Here is a 19,662-nt window from a genome sequence, read left to right on the forward strand (position 1 = left end):
TTGCTTTAACAAAGCAGTCATAATTGATTTATGATTTAACGAACTACAATAAAGTAACTTCTAGTGAGCACTTTATGTTTGAAACTTCAAAAAGTTAGCAATGAGAACAATTAAAATAAATTCTTTCCAAGAAGCACACAACAAATCAAAACGTGAATCTGCATTAGTAATTTAAAACTGAAACATACGTTTACTAATTATCTATAAATCTCTGAAATCAATGTAAGTTAAAAAAAAAAAAAAAACAGTTGTTTAATTAAAGAAAAACAAAAAAGAAGATCAGGCAGAAAGGCTAAGGTCGATATTTCTCTGAAAAAACAAGGGTATTTACGTGAACAAATAAATGTCTGACTTGAATTGAATATTTGAATTGATTGTGTGTTGACACAGTAAAAAAAAGAAATCTGCAAAATAAACTTTAACAAGAAAGAAAGAGTAAATACTCCTCTATATATTAGCTGTCTTGTTCACCTGATCATCTTTTGATATCTATATTTCTGTGTAAAGATTTCTATAACAGTGTTAAGCCACTGTTAAACAAATAATATCTCTTTGCAGCTCCAAAAATATATTTCACTTATCCATTGATGAGTTGTTGAATTTGTGGGTCAACTTTGAAAAAAACCCATTTCATTCATTTCCAGTTTCATTATTTAGCTTTTTCAGGTAATGATTTTGTTACATGGTTTCTTTTAGCTGTTTTTGATGGCTTGGTATCTTCAATATCATTATTTTTTACCCCCCAAAAAAACCAATGTTTAGCAGGTGTTTGGCTATAGATTCCAAATGTTTTTCATTTTATTTGGAATTCTTGAAGTTGGAGTTGAAAATGGAGGTGTGTTTAAAGATAACATTTCATTTGGAATTTATGAAGATGGAGTTTGAAGCACTTTTCAAGATTTTGATTGCAACTCCAACTTGGATTTGGAAAATTTTGTAACCAAATACTGATTTTGAAATAAAGTGAAAAATTATTTCAGGAAAAAAATGGATAATTCTCATGGCCAAACAGTTCCTTATTTGTTTACTGCTCTAGCATTTTTCTGTGTATCATTTGTTACTCTTATGGGTTGAAGTTGGAATTTTGAAGGTTCTACTATTATCTAAAAATAGCAATAAATTGGAAAGATCTGAGTGATTTTAGGTTCTATTATTATCTAAAAATCAGCTACAGGTTAACTGAAGAAATTCAACTCTCGTGTCATTTCAACGATTTGTTCGTTGTTGTCTTTTAGTTTCTTGAAATTTTGGTCCTTTGCATTTTGTGTTGTGAAATGGCAGAGGGAAACTGTTTAAAAGTACTGTTTGTTTCGTTTCTGAATTACACTGTTTTAATTGAATGCCAACATTCTATTTTGGAGATAAAAGGGAAAAAATGGGGTCAAAGTGATTCAATAATTTTGGAGATATTTGACTCTTGTGATCTGAAAGCAGCCTAAAAAAAAAACAGAACATGTTATTTGGTAAACCCTTTTTGACTGTGGTGTTTGTTGGACAATATCACTGTCATTTGTTTTATTCTTTGCAGAAATCATGTGCTTAACTGTTCATTCATTTTATGGCATATGATTGATTTTTTCTCTCCAGTCAGTAGGTAATCACAGTATCTTCTTACATATTTCTCTGTAGTTCTTTTTCTTGGAAAAGAATAGACTGAAAATGAAAAATAGTAGGGAGAATCTTTTTCTTTGACCTAGAGATTCTTGAGAAATTCAGTCACTACCACGAAAAAGTGGAATTAGCTACAAACTTCATCGCTAATCCTTAACAAATTTTTTTTTTTGATAAGTGGATTTTGCCGTTGAGGGTCACTGAAAACTTCAACTCGTGTCATCTTTTAGCTTGTCAGACATTTGGGGCTTTGCATTTTGTGATGTGAAGTGGCAGAGGGAAACTGTTTTTAACCTATTATTGGGTTCCTGAATTACACAGTTTTAATTGAATTCCAATATTCCATTTTTTGGAGATAAAGGGGGGAAAATGGGGTCAGCCATTCAATAATTTTGGAGATTTTCTTTCACCTGAAGCTTTTTATCATCAATTTTTGACTCTTGTGGTCTCAAAGCAGCCTAATAAAGAACACCTTATTTGGTAACCCTTTTTGACTGTGGTGTTTGTGGGACAATATCACTGTCATTTGCATTTTATTATTTGCAGAAATCATGTACCATCAACTGTTCATTGATTTATATAGCATATGATAGATTTCTGCTTTTTTCAACTCTTTTGGATCTTTTTGAATAGATTTGTCCTTCCCAGTCAGTAGGTAGTCATAATATGTTCTTACATTTTTTGCTACAGTTTTTTTTATTGGAAAAGAACAAAGTGAAAATGAAAAGTAGGGAGAATCTTCTTTCTTTTTCCTACAGATTCTTGAGACATTCAGTCACTACAAAAAAAAAAATTGGAATTAGATACAAACCTTTTTTGTTAATCCGTACCTATATTGCTCGTAGGTAACATAATTTTTTGATAATCCACTAAATTAGCGGATTTCGCTGTTTAGCTATAAAATTTTTCCATGGCTAATTTCTGTTTTTCTTAGTCTCGTAGGGGAGAGAAAGGGGTCTTATCAGTTGTCATTAGGTGGTCTCTTCTTCCTGAGCATACACTGTGATAGAATAGTGGCTGTTTAGCCTCTATATGCATGAGCATCACATCTTTTTGGTGGGTCAGTCAGTACAATAATGCATATATTGTTTTGTTGTTGTTTGGAGCAGACATGAATTTCCTGTGGGTTCTGAGATCTGGTAAAGAGAAATGGTGTAATATTTGAAGTCAAAGTTGAAAAGACAAATAGGAAAGAAAGCCATTGTTGTGCTCTGATGATGAGTAGGGAGATGAATAAAGGGAAACAGGATACGAGTTCTGCTGATGCTGCTGAGAAAGTCATGGTGGCTGTTAAGGCATCGAAGGAAATACCAAAAACAGCTCTTGTATGGTCTCTGACTCATGTTGTTCAGCCTGGTGATTGCATTACACTTCTCGTGGTTGTGCCTTCACAAAGTTCTGGTAATTTCTGTGCTGTTTTTTATTTTCTGGTTTCCTTTATGATGTCCTGAAAATGATCATTCAGTGTAGCTAGAATTCTTTTGTTGCTTGCTTCTGTGATAGCTAATTGAATTGTTGATTAGCACTGCAGCAATCAGTGAGAAATTTTGGCTTGTTATTTTCTCCTGCACCATTATGGTATTCTTGTTAGGTTAGGTACGAACTTGAAATTTCTTAAGGGCAACCAGGATATATTCTTTTTTTCCTCAAAGCTTTCCATGAAAAGATAAGCTTTTGGTGGCAATTTTAAGGGTGTGGGAGGCTGTAAAGTTTAGGATATACTCTTGCAGCTGCTAATTACCCCACTTGTGGGATTACATGGGTATGTTGTTGTTTTTGTTCTTGCAGCTGCTAATTAGTTCATTGTAGCTAATCCGGCTTCATGTTTTCTCGGCGCTGCTTTCTGAAGGGACCTTTTATTTAGTATAATTCTGGCCTGTATTATATTTATGCTGCTTCTGTGCTTTCACAAAAAGTGGTCCAGAGAAGAGTACCTTTTCTAAAAGTTATTCAATCATTTGTAGGTAGGAAGCTATGGGGTTTCCCTAGGTTTGCTGGAGATTGTGCCAGTGGCCACTGGAAGTTGCACTCTGGAAATAGTTCTGAGCACAAGTCCGACATAACAGATTATTGCTCCCAGATGATTCTTCAGCTCCATGATGTTTATGATCCCAACAAGGCAAGCATTAAAGTCATTATCTCCACTATTGACGCATCATTAAAAACATTAATACTAAACATTTGGTTCTTCTTCTCCTCATATTTTCCTCCAGATAAATGTAAAGATCAAAATTGTTTCTGGCTCACCACATGGAGCTGTGGCTGCTGAGGCAAAGAAGTCTCAAGCTAATTGGGTTGTTTTGGACAAGTAAGTCTGATGCCTTAATAAAGTGATGTTATAGGTTAAGCTTTATTAAACTTTGCTTCTTATTTTCTGAATTTTTCCAGGCATCTCAAACATGAGAAAAAACGCTGCATGGAAGAGTTGCAGTGCAATATTGTGGTCATGAAGAAATCTCAACCGAAAGTTCTCCGTTTAAATTTAGTAGGTTCACCTAAAAAGGAACCTGATGTCACAGGCACATTATCTTCAGAGCCAACTCAAACATGTGGAAAAGAATCAAACAAAAAAGATTCATTGGATTCCTCTCGAGGTCCACTGGTAACTCCATCAAGTAGTCCAGAGATGTTTAGTACGACTGAAGCTGGTACTTCATCGGTTTCAAGCTCCGACCCTGGAACTTCACCGTTTTTTGTCACTGAGGTAAATAGGGATCTGAAGAAAGCGGATTTCTTATTAGCTGCTAAGGAAGATGTAGATGAATCGAGTTCAGAGAGTGAGAGTGAAAATTTGTCTGCGTCCTCAAGTTTAAGGTTCCAACCGTGGATTGTGGACCACATAATCAATTCACATTCTGAACTCTCACAAATTAAAGGGAAGGGCTCATTGAGAACTCATGACAGGCCACAAGATTCCACAAACAAGGCATTGCTGAGGAAGTTTAGCAAGCTTGATGAAGAAAGTGATTTTGGATCTCCAAGTTGTAGAGCTGATTTGGATTACAGTGGGAATGTGAGAGAAGCAGTTTCGCTATCTAGAAGCGCACCACTGGGCCCACCTCCCTTGTGCTCGATTTGTCAACACAAGGCACCTGTATTTGGGAAACCTCCCAGGTGGTTCACTTACGCTGAGCTGGAGGTTGCAACAGGAGGATTTTCGAAAGCTAATTTTTTGGCTGAGGGAGGATATGGATCTGTTCATAGAGGAGTTCTTCCAGATGGTCAAGTTGTTGCTGTTAAGCAACACAAGTTGGCTAGTTCTCAAGGGGATCAAGAGTTTTGCTCGGAAGTGGAAGTGCTCAGCTGCGCTCAGCACCGAAATGTTGTAATGCTGATAGGATTCTGTATTGAAGACAGCAGAAGACTACTAGTATACGAATATATATGCAACGGATCTTTAGATTCCCATCTATATGGTATGTCATACTGTTCTTTTCTTCTGTCCTAAACTGCGCTTGAATGTGATAGTTTTCTCTTCCAGTATATAGACCCTCTCTAGTTGTTGAAGATACCTTGTGTGAAGAGGGACATGCAAAATGTGTCCTTTCTAGCTCACTTTCTTATTGTACTAGTTTGTAATTTCTTATGGTTAGATTTGTATTTCCATCGCCTCTCAACTTTGATTGCCCTGCAAATTAACTGCAACATCGAAGTTGGATTGTTTTAGATGTACAGAGCATTCAACATTGGTAGATTTTATTTTTCCATTGTGAATCTACATTTGATCTCATATTGAATTGAGCTCAGTTGATAATATTTATATATTCTTTTTTATTAAGTGGTTTTGGTGATCTATTCATTTAGCTTCAAGGTTGGTTCTTTTGTCTTTTTTTTTTTTTTTCCTCCTTTCTTAAAATCACTTTCTGGTATTCACAGGTCGTACTAGAGATCCATTGTTTTAGATGTACAGAGCATTCAACATTGGTAGATTTTATTTTTCCATTGTGAATCTACATTTGATCTCATATTGAATTGAGCTCAGTTGATAATATTTATATATTCTTTTTTATTAAGTGGTTTTGGTGATCTATTCATTTAGCTTCAAGGTTGGTTCTTTTGTCTTTTTTTTTTTTTTTCCTCCTTTCTTAAAATCACTTTCTGGTATTCACAGGTCGTACTAGAGATCCATTGGAGTGGTCTGCTCGTCAAAAAATTGCTGTAGGTGCTGCACGAGGTTTGCGCTATCTTCACGAAGAATGCAGAGTGGGTTGCATTGTCCACCGAGATATGAGACCCAACAACATTCTCATTACCCATGACTTTGAACCACTTGTATGGAGAATCTTTTTCTCAGTTGAAAGTTCAATGATACACATTATTACACATTATTTTGTGCTTGATTCCGAAGCACAAAATAAGTTGCTTTACTTGTGATACAATGAATTGCGTCTACCTTTGGCGCAGCGCTCTAACTTTAGTTATTTGTTCACTTTTCTTATCCAGGTTGGAGACTTTGGTTTGGCTAGGTGGCAACCTGATGGTGACACAGGCGTTGATACGAGAGTAATTGGAACATTTGGGTAGGCTTTGAAAGTTTGGTTTATTTTAATGTTATATTACAAAGGATCAATAGGCTAATTTGTGGAGTTTAGGTACTTGGCACCCGAGTATGCTCAAAGTGGCCAAATTACTGAAAAGGCTGATGTATACTCATTTGGAGTGGTACTGGTGGAGCTTGTTACAGGACGCAAGGCAGTGGATCTTACGAGGCCTAAGGGCCAGCAGTGTCTCACAGAATGGGTATGTATTTAGTTACCTTAGTTTGTAGCCATTTTTTTGCTGACATCTGGAATACAGATAAAAAGAAAAGCGCCCTCCTTCCCTTTCATGTTCAGCTGATATTGTGATTGATTTGTATTAGGCGCGTCCATTGTTGAAAGAATGTGCTATTGATGAGTTAATAGATCCACGGCTAGAGAACTGCTACTCAGAACATGAAATATACTGCATGTTGCATGCAGCATCTTTATGCATACAGCGGGACCCTCAGGCCAGGCCTCGCATGTCTCAGGTAAATAGTACAATTGTAACTTTTCATGAAACATGGTTGCATGCAGTGGCGGACGTAGCATATAACCAACAGGAGTCAACTGAATCCAACATTTTCAACTTGGTGCATATAGATTTTTGTGTGTGTGTGAAACAAGTATATAATCGGTTCAATGCTAAGAACCTAAAAGTTGAACTCAAATTTAAATCTCATGTTTGTTTGGATGTTGCTATGAAGGTACTTCGAATACTTGAAGGCGACCTTATTATGGATTCTGGAAAATTGTCTGCAACACCTGGACATGATGTTGGAAGCCATAGCGGAAGGATTTGGTCAGATTCCCAACAACAGTATCAAAGGTTCAGTGGTTCCTTATTAAGCGATGGATTGGAGGAATTCAGTGCTAAGCTCTCATTTGACAAAAGGAGCCCCTCCAATATTTGGGATAGGGATCAATCCAGGAAAGCATATTAGGACCATCTGTATATAACTTGATATCGACACGCTAAGATACAATTTGCTGCTTTATCAGGTCTACTTAGCCAGGCAGTTTTGTCGAAAGCCATGTGTTTGTCATATCTTGTATAGAAGGTAGGCGTAATATAGTAGTATATGTTTTGTATTTGATGCCCTGTCTACATGATTTTGTATGAAAACTGTTTAAGTCATTCCATTCAATCTTAAAGTCTATTCGGGTAGCTCAAAGAAAAAACCGTTATTTTTGATGAAAAAGGAACCTATCTTCACAATCTTGATTGCCAGCTTGCTTACAATTCACATTTTTTAATTTCTTATAATGTACAGTTGATATAGAGTTTTCGACAATCCAAATAGGGAAAACTTCACCAAATACCCCTAAAATATAAAATATTTACCCGTCCCATGCCCCTCCTTAATTAATTTCGCTTCTACCCTAATTAGCTGAAAATATTTACCTGCAATATCCCCTCGCCCATACCCTTCCTCCGTGATTCCATTGCATCATGGAGGACTAAGAGAGATACCATCATGTGGCATAATAGAGGTTTTTTTTCGAGAAGTCTCTTTTAATAAATGAACATGATGATGGTATCATGTAGGACTAAGAGAAAGACTGAAGCAGTCTTTCATGATACCATCTCAGTATATTTATATATCATGTTGGTATCATAATTATGGGGGCATCTTAGGTAAAAAATGAGGTACGAAAGTAAGGGTGTTATGGGCAGATAATTATTTTAGTTTGAGAGGACACGCGTGTTCTTTCCCCAATTTTTATTTGTACAGCGGATATGGTTCTGTCTGCCCAAATAGTTGGCAAATCCGTTTTGATTCAGTGGCGGAGCCACATGCAACGGAGGGGATCGTAAAAACAAATAAAAAATTTGATGGCATTAATGTAATAGAAACATATGCTCAAACTTAGGGCGTGACATTTTCAGGTTTTTTGATCTCCTTATCAGAATTCTTGGCTCTACTTTGTCAATTGGATTCTTGCCATTCAAGTTGAACCGAGGTTATTTAAGGAAATAGATATATGAGTTGGCGATAAACTAAAGGGAAATATGAGCTGAAAGTCAGTTTACAACAAGGCAAGACAGTAGCTAAGAAGATGAACATGAGCATGCAGCTGCAAGATGCTTAGAAGTTGGCAGACAGTTACAAAACTTCTTTTAGAGTCAATGAGCATTTAGATTAATTAGTTGCAGTCCATGTGAAGTCAGTTAGACAGTAGTCAAATTAACTGCATTTGCACGCGTGACATTGTTTTAAGATTGATATCCAATTTGTCTATAAGAACCCTAATGCGCTCTAAAATCTATACCGACACATATAGCACAGAGAGACATCGGGGAAACTAAGCACCGCAAAAATCTTCAGCTCAGCAGTGCAAGAGTAGCCAGTAAGTCGGTAACCATTGAAACACTTGTTGTTTTACCATAAAAGGCATCTATGGCTTCCTCATTTTGGATCTCGCATACCTGAATAGGACGGGGGGGGGGGGGGGGGGGGGAAATTTTAGTAACATCACTACAAGAATGAAAATCCGTAGAATGTACTAGCAGTAGCATATTAAGGTCTGAGAAGAGTACTCTATGTGCATGCCACCCCGATCAGAAGATGGTAATGCGCTTCCTTGAAGTGCATTCAGCGCTTCAGTTGCTTGTTCAACGCCCTATAGAAACAAAAACTAAACACATAACTGCTGGGAATATGACTATAGTAACATCCCTTTTCCAGTTAGTATATATATGTAGATGTATGGTTGCTTATGTACTTTCCAACTCCACTTCCTTTTTTACAAAAAATAGCACAAGAAGGAAAGTCTAATTTTTCCTGAATGACTGCAGCAGATACCAAAATTGTTGAAAATTCTGAACACATGACCACGTCTCTGGGATATTTCTAAATGCAGGTAAATTAGCTTCATCTTTAAGTCTTTGACCTGATGACAAATTTACATTTTGCTGTAGCCACACTAAGAAGCTGAGAGTACCTCAAAATCAGCAAAAGCAACAGGCATCCCGCCTCTTGCACGCACCTTGAGGGTGTTAAATCCAGGATACCTGGCAGTAAAAGCCATATAAACAGTCAATTATAGGTACCTCTAGCAAGTTACTTAAAGAGATGGTACATATGAGCCAGAAAAATGTCTTAATATAATATTGCCATTCTGCAGCTAGCACTTACAGAACCAACTGCTTAAGCATATAAACACTGAGTTTCAAGAAAGAACCAAAAGCGAAAACCCTCCTGTGCAGGAGTTATACAGGAACTTACTGAGAAACAACTTGCTTCAGTTCATCCTCAGTGCAATTTGGACCAAGATTGGCGACAAACAGAGTGGAGCATGGTTGTGCACCATCTGTTGTCTTCTCGTTTTGTTCCTATACCATCAAATCCAGATGAGACGCTAAAGTTGCATATGCTCATGCATTGGATTGAAGAGCACTTGCTGCAAATATATATATATATATATATATATATATATATATATATATATAAAACTTTGCTTGGAAAGAAATAAGAACTCCAGAAAAATGAATTCATCAGTTAAAAAAAAAAAAAAACCACGACTCGTCCAAGATGATTGGTCCAAAATAAAAATACTGAAATAAGGCCAGTGTCTTCTTCACTAAGAACTAAACATGTAAAGTGAAAATAACTCAGGTCTCGCCACTAAAAACTAAACATGCAACAGGAATTTGCGGCACTTGCACATTTGGCGGTTTTATACATGTATATAATCCTACACACACACACACATACATTTTTATTCCAATTTTCAAAATTTGAAGGGCACACATTTAGAGCTTCATTTAATCTGCTTGCAATTCATATAGAACAGTCCAGTGTCCAACACATGCTACAGATAGTGGGTAATATATAGACTTACACTTTTCGGGTCCAAAGCCTGGTCAGGCTCCACCACTTTCTCCTCCCTGTTCCGCGATAGAAAATAATAAGCCTTCCATGACAGATTAAAGCAACAGACCTCAAATAACCCATGTCTCTATAAGTAAAATTTAGTTTGAGAGTCAGGAATGCTTGACCGTTTCTCTTCCGAAGAATCATCATTTGTGCCAGAATCAGGATAGTCAGGCTCGGAAGGATCAGAATCAATATCACCTGAATAAGCAAATAGTGTTAACATGTTATGAATCCCTATGTTGCTCGGACTCGGGTGCGGGTGTCGGATACGGGTATGGATCTAGAGGTCGGACTCGGTATGATCTAAATTTTAAGATTCGTGGGTACGGATCCGGGTACGGATACGGGTGCGGGGATTCGGCAAAAATAATTCAAAATTCTAATAATATAGCTACAAGAATATGCCTAGATTATGAGAGCTTTTTGTGGAAGCACCTACATGTAGTTTGTACCAGACATGTGATTCAATCTTCCATTCTACTAGGTGCTAGACTGCGTGCTCCGAGAAACTAGTTAAATTTTCTACATAATATTGAAGGTATGCCATCTCATGTCTTCAAATCTCTACTTTTTGTTATCTTGAGAAATCATAATCTCAAAATTTTTCTTTAATTTGGTCATGAATTTCGGTCAAAGTATCCGATCTCTATTGACCGGATCCGACACGAATTCCGTACCCAAACCCGTGTCGTGTCTTGTCGGACACGGGTACGGCGGCAAAAGTGAAGGGTCCGAGCAACATAGATGAATCCCACTTAGAATATTGGACGAATTTATTTCCTCGTAGGAATTCTTAAAAAAGGGCACATGAGAAATACAGATATTCTTGGCATCTAAAATGTGGCCTTGGAAGCATGAGCAAAGATCAAAGCTATTACCTTCATCGCTTGATGTGTCTTTGTCATCTTTGTTGAACTTGCTTCTGTTATCAATAACTACATAAGGTCCTCTTCCTGAGAATAACCATCTAAATGAGCTAATAGAAGCAATAATCATAAAAAACAAGAACTGGAAAAGAAATTTCCCATTTTATTGGATATCTGACGGAATGAGACGCAAAAACTTTATTGCTATAAAAAAATGTCAACTATTGCAACAAATTTATACCTGGAACTTGTATTCTTCTAGAGTTTGATCTCGCCGGTTCAATATGCAAAGTGGATCCAGTTTGAGGATCAAACTTTACACCCTGAAATTGGGATTGGTAAAGGACAAGAAAGATACAAATTGACTAAACTAATAAAGTAAAAGTAGAATGTCTACATGAACCTCAAGACAGATAGAAACAAACTCAATTAGAATTTGTTTGTTCCCTTTTGCACTTAATGGACAAACAAAGTCAATTAGAATTTGTTTTTTCCCCTTTGCACTTAATGGACACTGTGGGGCTTTTTAGTGTTAGAAGAAGGGGAGCGACAAAACAAAACCAAATTAAATCATCAGCAGCCACAATTCATAATGCAAAAGATCACTTATTTGCAAATGAATTAAGAGGAGGCCCAGATAATAAGGCCGGGTCTTGTTGTGAATAGTTGGATAAATTTAATATTTCTGAGCCCTTTATCTTTTATACAGAACACAAAAAGAACTTGGAATAAGATGGTCTTAGAAGCAGCATATATGTAATTTCCTAGATCCAAGCAGAATGTGGAACATAACTAGACCTACTCAGATTAGATATCTCACATTCAGGGCATGCATGGCTGCCATTGCTGATGGATGATCAATAAAAGTAGCAAACGCAACAACCTGCATAATGGAACAAGATGATTAGGAATTGGATTGTAATTTTAAAAGGGCTCATAGAGACTAGAATTAATGGGGGAAAAATGGAGCTGGTCTTTCGCTACCAATTCCTTCATTTTCTATTCGAGAAATTCTGAAAAACTTCATAACAGAACAAAGCTTAGACATTGGTCATGTTGTCTTCAATAACAAACAATTAGTAACTAAAATATTTACTTTCCTGACCAAAGAAATTGCACAAGTCTCTCTAGTATGTGGAATAAGCTAAAGTAAAAATGGTCTTTGCCTACATCTGCTCACATTGTGTATCTTTCGAAGAAGAATGAAGATACAATTCTATCTTCACCAAATCCTAATCAGTAGAGTCTCAAGAAGTGAAAGCCTGAATTATTTCTAATAGAAAGTGAAAACCTTTCTGCCTACAAAATTTAAGTAACCAACAATAACTTTCAGAAATCGATATTTCGTACCCAAAAACTTCCAAACTTCATTCAATTTCACATCCACCATGCTATTAACTGCTCCAGTTGCAATTCCTCTTCAATTAATTTCAACAAATAAAATTAACTTCTTTCCAACAAGTTAGTCACCGAGTGTTACGAACACCGACGCTCAATGCAGATAATCATACAGTTGCTTCATGCTAAAAATGAAGCATAACAATTCACACAGGCGACTCAAAAATCCTTACTAGATCACTTAGTAGCTTGCTTTTTAGCATAACTATTCACATAGGGACCAAAAACTGCTACAAGGACAAAATAGGACTATTGATGAAATTTTCTTATTCCTCTATCTTCTCTCATATACAACCAGAAAAATTTGATAACGAAGCATTTGTAATTTTGTTATTACCAGTGTGTACTCAATATATAACAAGTATTTACTCACTATATAACTATTCACAGAGGCAGCGAATTAGGAACGTTAGAGCCTGTTTGGATGGGCTTATAACTTATGGCTTATAAGTATATTCCTAACTTATGGCTTTTGACTTTTTTTTTTTTTTTTTTTTTGTTACTCTGGCTTAAAAACAAGTACTTAAAATCACCTTTTTATCTTACACAAACACTACAAAAGTGCTTAAAAGCTATTTTGGCTTAAGAACACCTATTATAAGCCAAAATATAAACAGGCTCTTAGTCACCGAATGTTATTAACAGTAACGCTTAATGCAGATAATCAGAGAGGTGATTCATGCTAAAATGAAGCATAACTACTCACATAGGCGCTAAAAAACCCTTATTTGGTCACTCAATAGCTTCGCATCTAAAATAGGCAGCGAATTAGGAAAGAGAGAGATAGAGAGGTCGCATTCGTACTAAAATGAGGCTCAATGCAGATAATCAGACAGGTAATTCGTACTTGAATCAAGCATAACTACTCACATAGGCGACTCAAAAACCCTTACTCGATCACTTAATAAATTTTAGCATCTAAAACATGCAGGGAATTAGGAAAGAGAGGATACCTGATTTCCTCGACCAGTGTATTTGAGTTGACACGATTCAAAACCATGACGCCGGCGAAAGAGGTTATGAATCTCACGAGCTTTAACATCGTCAGGAAGTCCAGATACAAACAGCGTTTTTATATCATTTTGCTCATTGCTGTTGTAACCATATACTACTGGTTGAGTTACGTAGTAAGGATCGTACCCCGGTAATTGAGCCATTTTTGCGGTAGAGGAGCTGAATGAAACGGCCTTCCACGGTACAACGACTTCAGCACGCCGTACAAATATTCTATTCTCACTTGTTTTTACGGGTCCCTTTTTCTCAGCTTGCGTTGCGGTTATCTCATTAAAATGATATGGATATGGATTTAAGTTAATATAATAGTAGCAAATAACTCCCTACTTTACTAATTAATAACATTATTTGTTGTTTATCTGTAATTATTTTTATAAGTGATATGATAATATAAATATTACCTTACAACTCAACATTGATTGGTAGGGGAAAAAAATATATATTTTCTACTTCATTCCTTGCCGAAAATTTAGTATATTAATATTAGCGAATTAAGCGAATCACATATCTCAAGTGATATACGAGTCAAATCAGTATCCATTTTATGGATAATTTGAAAAGCTAGAAATAATTATGTATTTAGTTCTTTGTTATGGAGTGATGTGGAAATTTATCAAAAGCTATATTCGACTTTAATGAACATGGATTACCCCAATTCACTAACTATTTTTTCAGAAAATGTGTTGCTTTTATGTTGTTGCAGGTGTGGTTCACAAATACCCAAAAAAATGATTATTGTAACGATAACTTTGAAGGCTAATAGTATTGCTTCATTCATGCTTATGATAGCGCAATTCATTATGTAGGAAAAGATGTTATAGCTGAAGCTTTAGCGATTTGTAAAAACAATTTATATTGTCGTAGCGCAAGGATAGAAAAATATAAATATTGTCAGACTCGTTAACCATGACTCAAGTGGCGTGATAGGAAAATAAATGCATCTTGAGATGTAAGATATTTGGCATTTCAGGCATTATATAACTTCATTATATAAAGTAGATGTGCTAAACTTGTAATCATAGATTACTGGCTTTATCCTTATTTCTTTAAGTCTGTTGGTTTGAAACTTCTCAATTTGGGTAGTAAATGAGGCTTGTTATTGCTTTATACAAATGATTAGTATTTGAATTAATAATGCTTATCAGTTCTGGAAAAAGTAAAAAAAAAAAAAAAAACTTTCCCCATAACTTCCTCATCAATTTCTTTTACTTACACATAAACTAAAAGGGTTAAGGGCCAAGTTGGACGAAGAAGGATCGCGAAAGTACACATTTTTAGCATGTCCCCCAAATTATTCCTGCCGACATCAATTAAATACAACACGCAATATGCAGAAAAACAAAATCACTAAAAATAACAACAAATCACCATTCAACAATGATCAAATTCAACGAGGAATAAACAAAAGTGTATGGTGATAATACAAACAACCAATCGAAAATGCTATCCCAATAAACAAACTCAAAAAAAAAAAAAAAAAAAAAAAAACTGCATCGGTTCACACAGTGGGGATTAACATTTAACTGAGCAAATTAAGATGACGAAGATAAGAACCCAGCACTTTCTTCATCCATAAATAAATCATCAGTTTTCCTTAACGCAGAATGAATCAACACCACAAAAATCCCAACTGCTAACGATATCAAAATATTGCTTGTAGCATGAGTTAACAGCAACAAACCGAGAGTAACAACAGCGAGTACAATCAGAACCACACGATCCGATATCAAACGGTTAAAAATCATCAACGGCTCATCGCGAAGGAAATACAGGAACAACCAAACAGCCATTAAAACAATGAACACGATAAGCGAGATCGGGTGCCATAACAGACTTAGGAAAACAATTCCAAGCACTATTAAGGCATAGTTCATTTGGAAGTATGAGAAATTGGTTTTGATTCGTGAAAATGCATCCCTGATGCTTGAAGGAAGTTTAATTGAGTGGAGATTGAACATTTCTTTCCATGGACGGCGTGTACCTAAACCTTCTCTAATCACCTGTTTTGCCCTACTTATGTATTCCACGTTTGGTGGACCGGAAGATGACGTAGGTATTGTGCCGTAATTCGTCATTTTTTTCGCCGGAGATATTGAAATTAGAGAGGATTTTTAGCAATTTTTTTTTCTTTGCTGTTTTGACTTTTGATATTGGAGCTAAAAGGGGACGGAGTGAATGAGGGGCATCGCATTTAATGTTGAATAGTTTATAAGGAGAAAATGATAAAAATAGTCCTTTATGTTAGAGGGTAAATTAACAATAGTCCTTTAAGTATGCACTTAAATAGTTTTTGTCCTTTAAGTTCGCCAAAAGTTAATACTTTACCCCCCGTCAAAATATTTAATAATTTATGTTCGCTTGATCTGACGAAAATTGGGGGCAAAAAATATTTAATTATAAACACAATTTTTTTTACATCAAATCCTAAAATGTGCAACTCAAAAAACTGCACCAGACACAAATAAAATATTAAAACAATTTATGTTTGCATTGACAAAAATTGTGGAAAAAAAGATTTAACCATAGACACAAAAAAGTTTCATAAATCCTAAACTGTGATACGGCGTTAGATACAATTTTTTTTTAAAAAAGCAGCACATATTACACCTCAAAAGTTGCACTAAACTTTAGAAATAAATTTTAAAAATAATAGATACTGAAAAATTCTACCTTTAAATGTGAGTTCCCGATAGGTGATAAGTTCTTTTTTTTTAATAGTTTCGTGAAATGAAATAGGCAGAATTCGATAAATATTTAACAAAGTGCTAACTTTTGACAAACATAAAGGATCAAAACTCTTTAATGCATACTTCATGGACTATTTTGAACCTATCCTCAAACATAAGGAACCATTTTTGTTATTTTCTCAGTTTATAAGTTGTGTGAAAATATGAAGTCTCAGCAACATAAAGCTAAGCGCCACGTGGCAATTGATAGCTGTCTCCGGCCCATTCTTGCCGCGGTGTTTCTTTACTTGTTTATTTACTTTTCACAAATTTCATTAGACAAAATGATTTTTAAATCAATAAAATCTATAATAAGTTAAGTTAAAAGGATAGCTGAAATTTCAACTATGTCACATCCAATCATACCTTTCATTTTAGTTACACATTACAGGGATAGACATCAAAATGAAAACTCATAAAAAGGCCGATTAAATTTTGAACCCAAGATATTTTTGTTTGAATTGTACTAACTGATTAGTTAGTTTCTTTCGGTTAATCTTACAGGTCGCATGTAGCTGGATACAAAATTTAACAAAGAAAAACTCTTAATATATATTAAAAATATGTTTAGAACTAATGATTTTAAACATGAATGCAATGACACGTCATTAAGGATAGATTTAAAGCATTTTCAAATATTAAAAAATGTCATTTTGGAATAGAATAAAAAAAATGTTGCGAAACAGAGAAAAAATATATTATCTCCTTCAATACCTGCTTTTCATTTGCCCTAGTATCCTCTTGTACCAATATTATATTTGTCACCTTTCTTTGTTGACTACGCCAACTACTTTCTTAATATCTGTATTAGTCTAAGAAGAGGTTAACATTTTGATAGTACCGAAGGGGAATATCTTTTAATTATAACTTTATAGCTAGCGTAAGCATGCACATTGAACACGTTCAATTTTGTACAAGTTAGATCTCACTTTGACCTAACATGATGATTCGATCGATGGTTTTCATTCGTGAAACTCATAGAAGCGTTTCAGAGAGAACAAAGATGACGAACTCAATTTTTTCATTTATAACTTGCTCAAGCTTAAATGAATTAGATTATGACTCTTTTATTGACTTGACGCAAGTCAAAAAAAATGTAATTTGGGGGGTCAAAATCTAACCCAACATACAAAATCAAATCTTGAGATTGAAAAATTAGAATTATGTCAGTTTGGAAGAATTATATTAAAATGCAAAAAAAAAAAAACAAGAAAAAGAGGTGAGGGTTTAATTTGGGTCATGTTGGGTGAGTTTATCACCCGTTCTTTGATTCACTTTGACCAAAAACACTTTAGGCTAATTACAATATGTGGTGGAAAATCCTATATTAGGGGTAACACTCTAAGATTCATATTAGGGGTAAAATACTTCCTAACAAAGATAATTAGAATCCGAAACCTCTAATTACGAATGAAAGAATACTTACTCTTTTACTACAATCTTTATCGATTAGGATAATTACATTATGACTAACTTAGTAATTTAACCCGTTTTAATCCGTGCAAATTAACTGAATCCGTCTCCCCCCTACGAGAGGCGTGAGACATAAATGTGAGGAAGTGGGCAGAATGTCCCGAGAGGGCCCAACAGTAAATCAAAAGCTCCATAGTAGAGGGACTTTTGGCAATGGCCCAAGAGTTGGTTGATTAGATATAGTATTTAGATGATACATAGTAGTGGGAGAAGGTGAGGGCGATAAGACCTCATTAATAAACGTCGTGGGGACGGCGATGATTTAAAGACGGGCAAAGGCAACAACGAAGTGTAACCACGTGGATTGTCTCGGTCTACACGAAAAAGCTCCTTTTTTATTTGTTTTTCTTCTTTGTCCTTCTTTCTATCTCATATTACTTCACCACTCTCTCTTTTGCACGCCCCTTAAGAAATTATAAATAAAAGATGAATCTTACTATTTTACTCTTATCTTTCTCCAATAAATACATTATAATCAATATTGACTATTATCAAGAACATTTAATACTAAATGTAAGATGGAAAAAATTTAATTAATTTTATCTTAATTTTGTAAATGAACAAGTAATTTGGGTTATATATTTTTATTAATGTGGCCAAGTAATATAGGACGGAAGGAGTATAAAAGGGAATAAGTAGGAGTATTTCATCTATGTCACTTAATGTGATGTACTTTTCTTTAATTGGTTTTGGTTTAACAGCCGGTGTTTGGTATCTGCATTGAGTTCAGATTCTGATTGCGTAGGGCCCATTCGGGGGAAGCGCTCCCTAACAATATTTTTCTATACACAGGACATGAACTCGAAACATCTGATTGAGGGAGTAGCAGCCCCATTCACTGCACCACATCCTTTGGTGGTAATGTATTTTCCTTTAATTGGTCTAGATGTGAATGTTATCTTTTTCTTTTTAAAATGTCATTTAACATTTTTATTTTATCCTTAATGACAACTTATTGAGACACGTTTAATATAAAATTTTAGTTTTCTGAAAGGACGATAACATGAAAAAATATGTAGGATTCTTATCACCAATCATTTAAAATGAATTTCAGCCACTATGTAGATACGCTCTCCATCCCATAATAAGTGTCATTTTAGGAAATCAAGACATAAATTGGTTAGTTTTTCCAACTCTACCAATAGACAAAAATTGACAAGTTAAAGTAACATCTAAATGATGATTGAAAAAGCCATAGAGTAACTTGGTATTGTTGGATTCTCAATGTCAAAAGATTTACTATTTGTGCATGCTCTAATCAAGAGGAAAAATTAATTTATTTTTATTATATAGGGGCAATTTAGTAAACTTCACATTACATTATTTAATTTTTTAATATGTGTGTTTTTAGCTAAGATGACACTTATCATGAGCGGAGAGAGTATTTGTTTGCGTGTCAATTTTTTTTAAGAAAAGAAAATTCCTCAATTATACCCCGTCAAAATACAATGACATAAGATGGGTCGATGAAATATGAAATAAGTGCTGATTAAAAAAGTAGCTTAAAAAGTAGTTCTCGAGAAAAATTTGGGAACGTGAATGGTAGATTGAGTTTCCCCAAGTCAATTGGAGTGGGGAAGCATGATGCGATCTTAAATTGGCCAAGTTTCCAAATGATACTATCAAGTATCAATAATTAAAGCTTCAAGTGCAGAAGAACAGCACCCCATGTGAACCTTTTTCACCATGAGTGCTTGCTTCAAGTATTTATTACTCAATTCACTTTTACTAGTTATTTTTCGTTTATTGTTAGTCAAATTGCATGGTTTTGGTGTCACATGTATTTTTTCATTATATTAATATAAAAAAATTTAAAACTTATAGTATTTTCTTACAATTTTCAAACATTCAAATTTTAATTTTAAAATATTGAAATAGTTCAATTTAGTTTCGAAGATTGATCAAATTTACTCTCGAGAAGTGAAACGTGAAAAATAAAAGTTAACGAAAGGGTAATTTTTAAGCATTTAATATTAAAATTTATTGGTTCGAATAATTTAAATTAAGCCAAATAAACTTACAAATTTCTAAATTTGACCACAATTTTTTTTTTTTTCACTAAAGGTGACGAACTTTCAGCTATCCCATCACATTTCTTAGTGCCGCATCTACTTAATGAACTCCACCCTTATGCATTATTCCATATTTCCCAGTAAAGTTGAGCTTAAATTAT

General features: G+C 34.9%; 3 protein-coding genes across 4 annotated transcripts; 1 reads left to right on the forward strand and 2 right to left on the reverse strand.

Annotated features, from left to right (window-relative positions):
• Nucleotides 1-441: 441 nt before the first annotated feature.
• Nucleotides 442-7,299, forward strand: LOC132633454 (inactive protein kinase SELMODRAFT_444075-like). 2 transcript variants are annotated; one of them, XM_060349883.1, is made up of 10 exons: nucleotides 442-666; nucleotides 2,721-3,012; nucleotides 3,576-3,730; nucleotides 3,825-3,919; nucleotides 4,000-5,027; nucleotides 5,723-5,883; nucleotides 6,055-6,131; nucleotides 6,204-6,351; nucleotides 6,473-6,622; nucleotides 6,839-7,299. In XM_060349883.1, exons 2-10 carry the CDS (start codon nucleotides 2,826-2,828, stop codon nucleotides 7,073-7,075), a joined length of 2,238 nt encoding a protein of 745 aa, XP_060205866.1. In that variant the 5' UTR covers nucleotides 442-666; nucleotides 2,721-2,825; the 3' UTR covers nucleotides 7,076-7,299. The 2 variants fall into 2 exon arrangements, with proteins under 2 accessions (XP_060205866.1, XP_060205867.1); XM_060349884.1 differs by lacking the exon at nucleotides 442-666 and adding an exon at nucleotides 1,703-2,091.
• A 902-nt stretch (nucleotides 7,300-8,201) lies between these two features.
• LOC132633455 (uncharacterized) lies at nucleotides 8,202-13,572 on the reverse strand. The gene is made up of 10 exons (XM_060349885.1): nucleotides 13,230-13,572; nucleotides 11,699-11,761; nucleotides 11,120-11,201; nucleotides 10,891-10,965; nucleotides 10,135-10,210; nucleotides 9,978-10,023; nucleotides 9,362-9,468; nucleotides 9,078-9,147; nucleotides 8,674-8,756; nucleotides 8,202-8,562 (listed from the first exon to the last, which is right to left on the reverse strand). Exons 1-10 carry the CDS (start codon nucleotides 13,431-13,433, stop codon nucleotides 8,532-8,534), a joined length of 837 nt encoding a protein of 278 aa, XP_060205868.1. The 5' UTR covers nucleotides 13,434-13,572; the 3' UTR covers nucleotides 8,202-8,531.
• Nucleotides 13,573-14,544: 972 nt separating this feature from the next.
• On the reverse strand, nucleotides 14,545-15,475 carry LOC132633456 (PRA1 family protein F3-like). The gene has a single exon (XM_060349886.1). It carries the CDS (start codon nucleotides 15,363-15,365, stop codon nucleotides 14,823-14,825), a length of 543 nt encoding a protein of 180 aa, XP_060205869.1. The 5' UTR covers nucleotides 15,366-15,475; the 3' UTR covers nucleotides 14,545-14,822.
• Between the last annotated feature and the right edge of the window lie 4,187 nt (nucleotides 15,476-19,662).

The sequence above is a fragment of the Lycium barbarum genome, chromosome 3 (genome assembly GCF_019175385.1).
Source record: "Lycium barbarum isolate Lr01 chromosome 3, ASM1917538v2, whole genome shotgun sequence".
Taxonomy (NCBI): Eukaryota; Viridiplantae; Streptophyta; class Magnoliopsida; order Solanales; family Solanaceae; genus Lycium; species Lycium barbarum.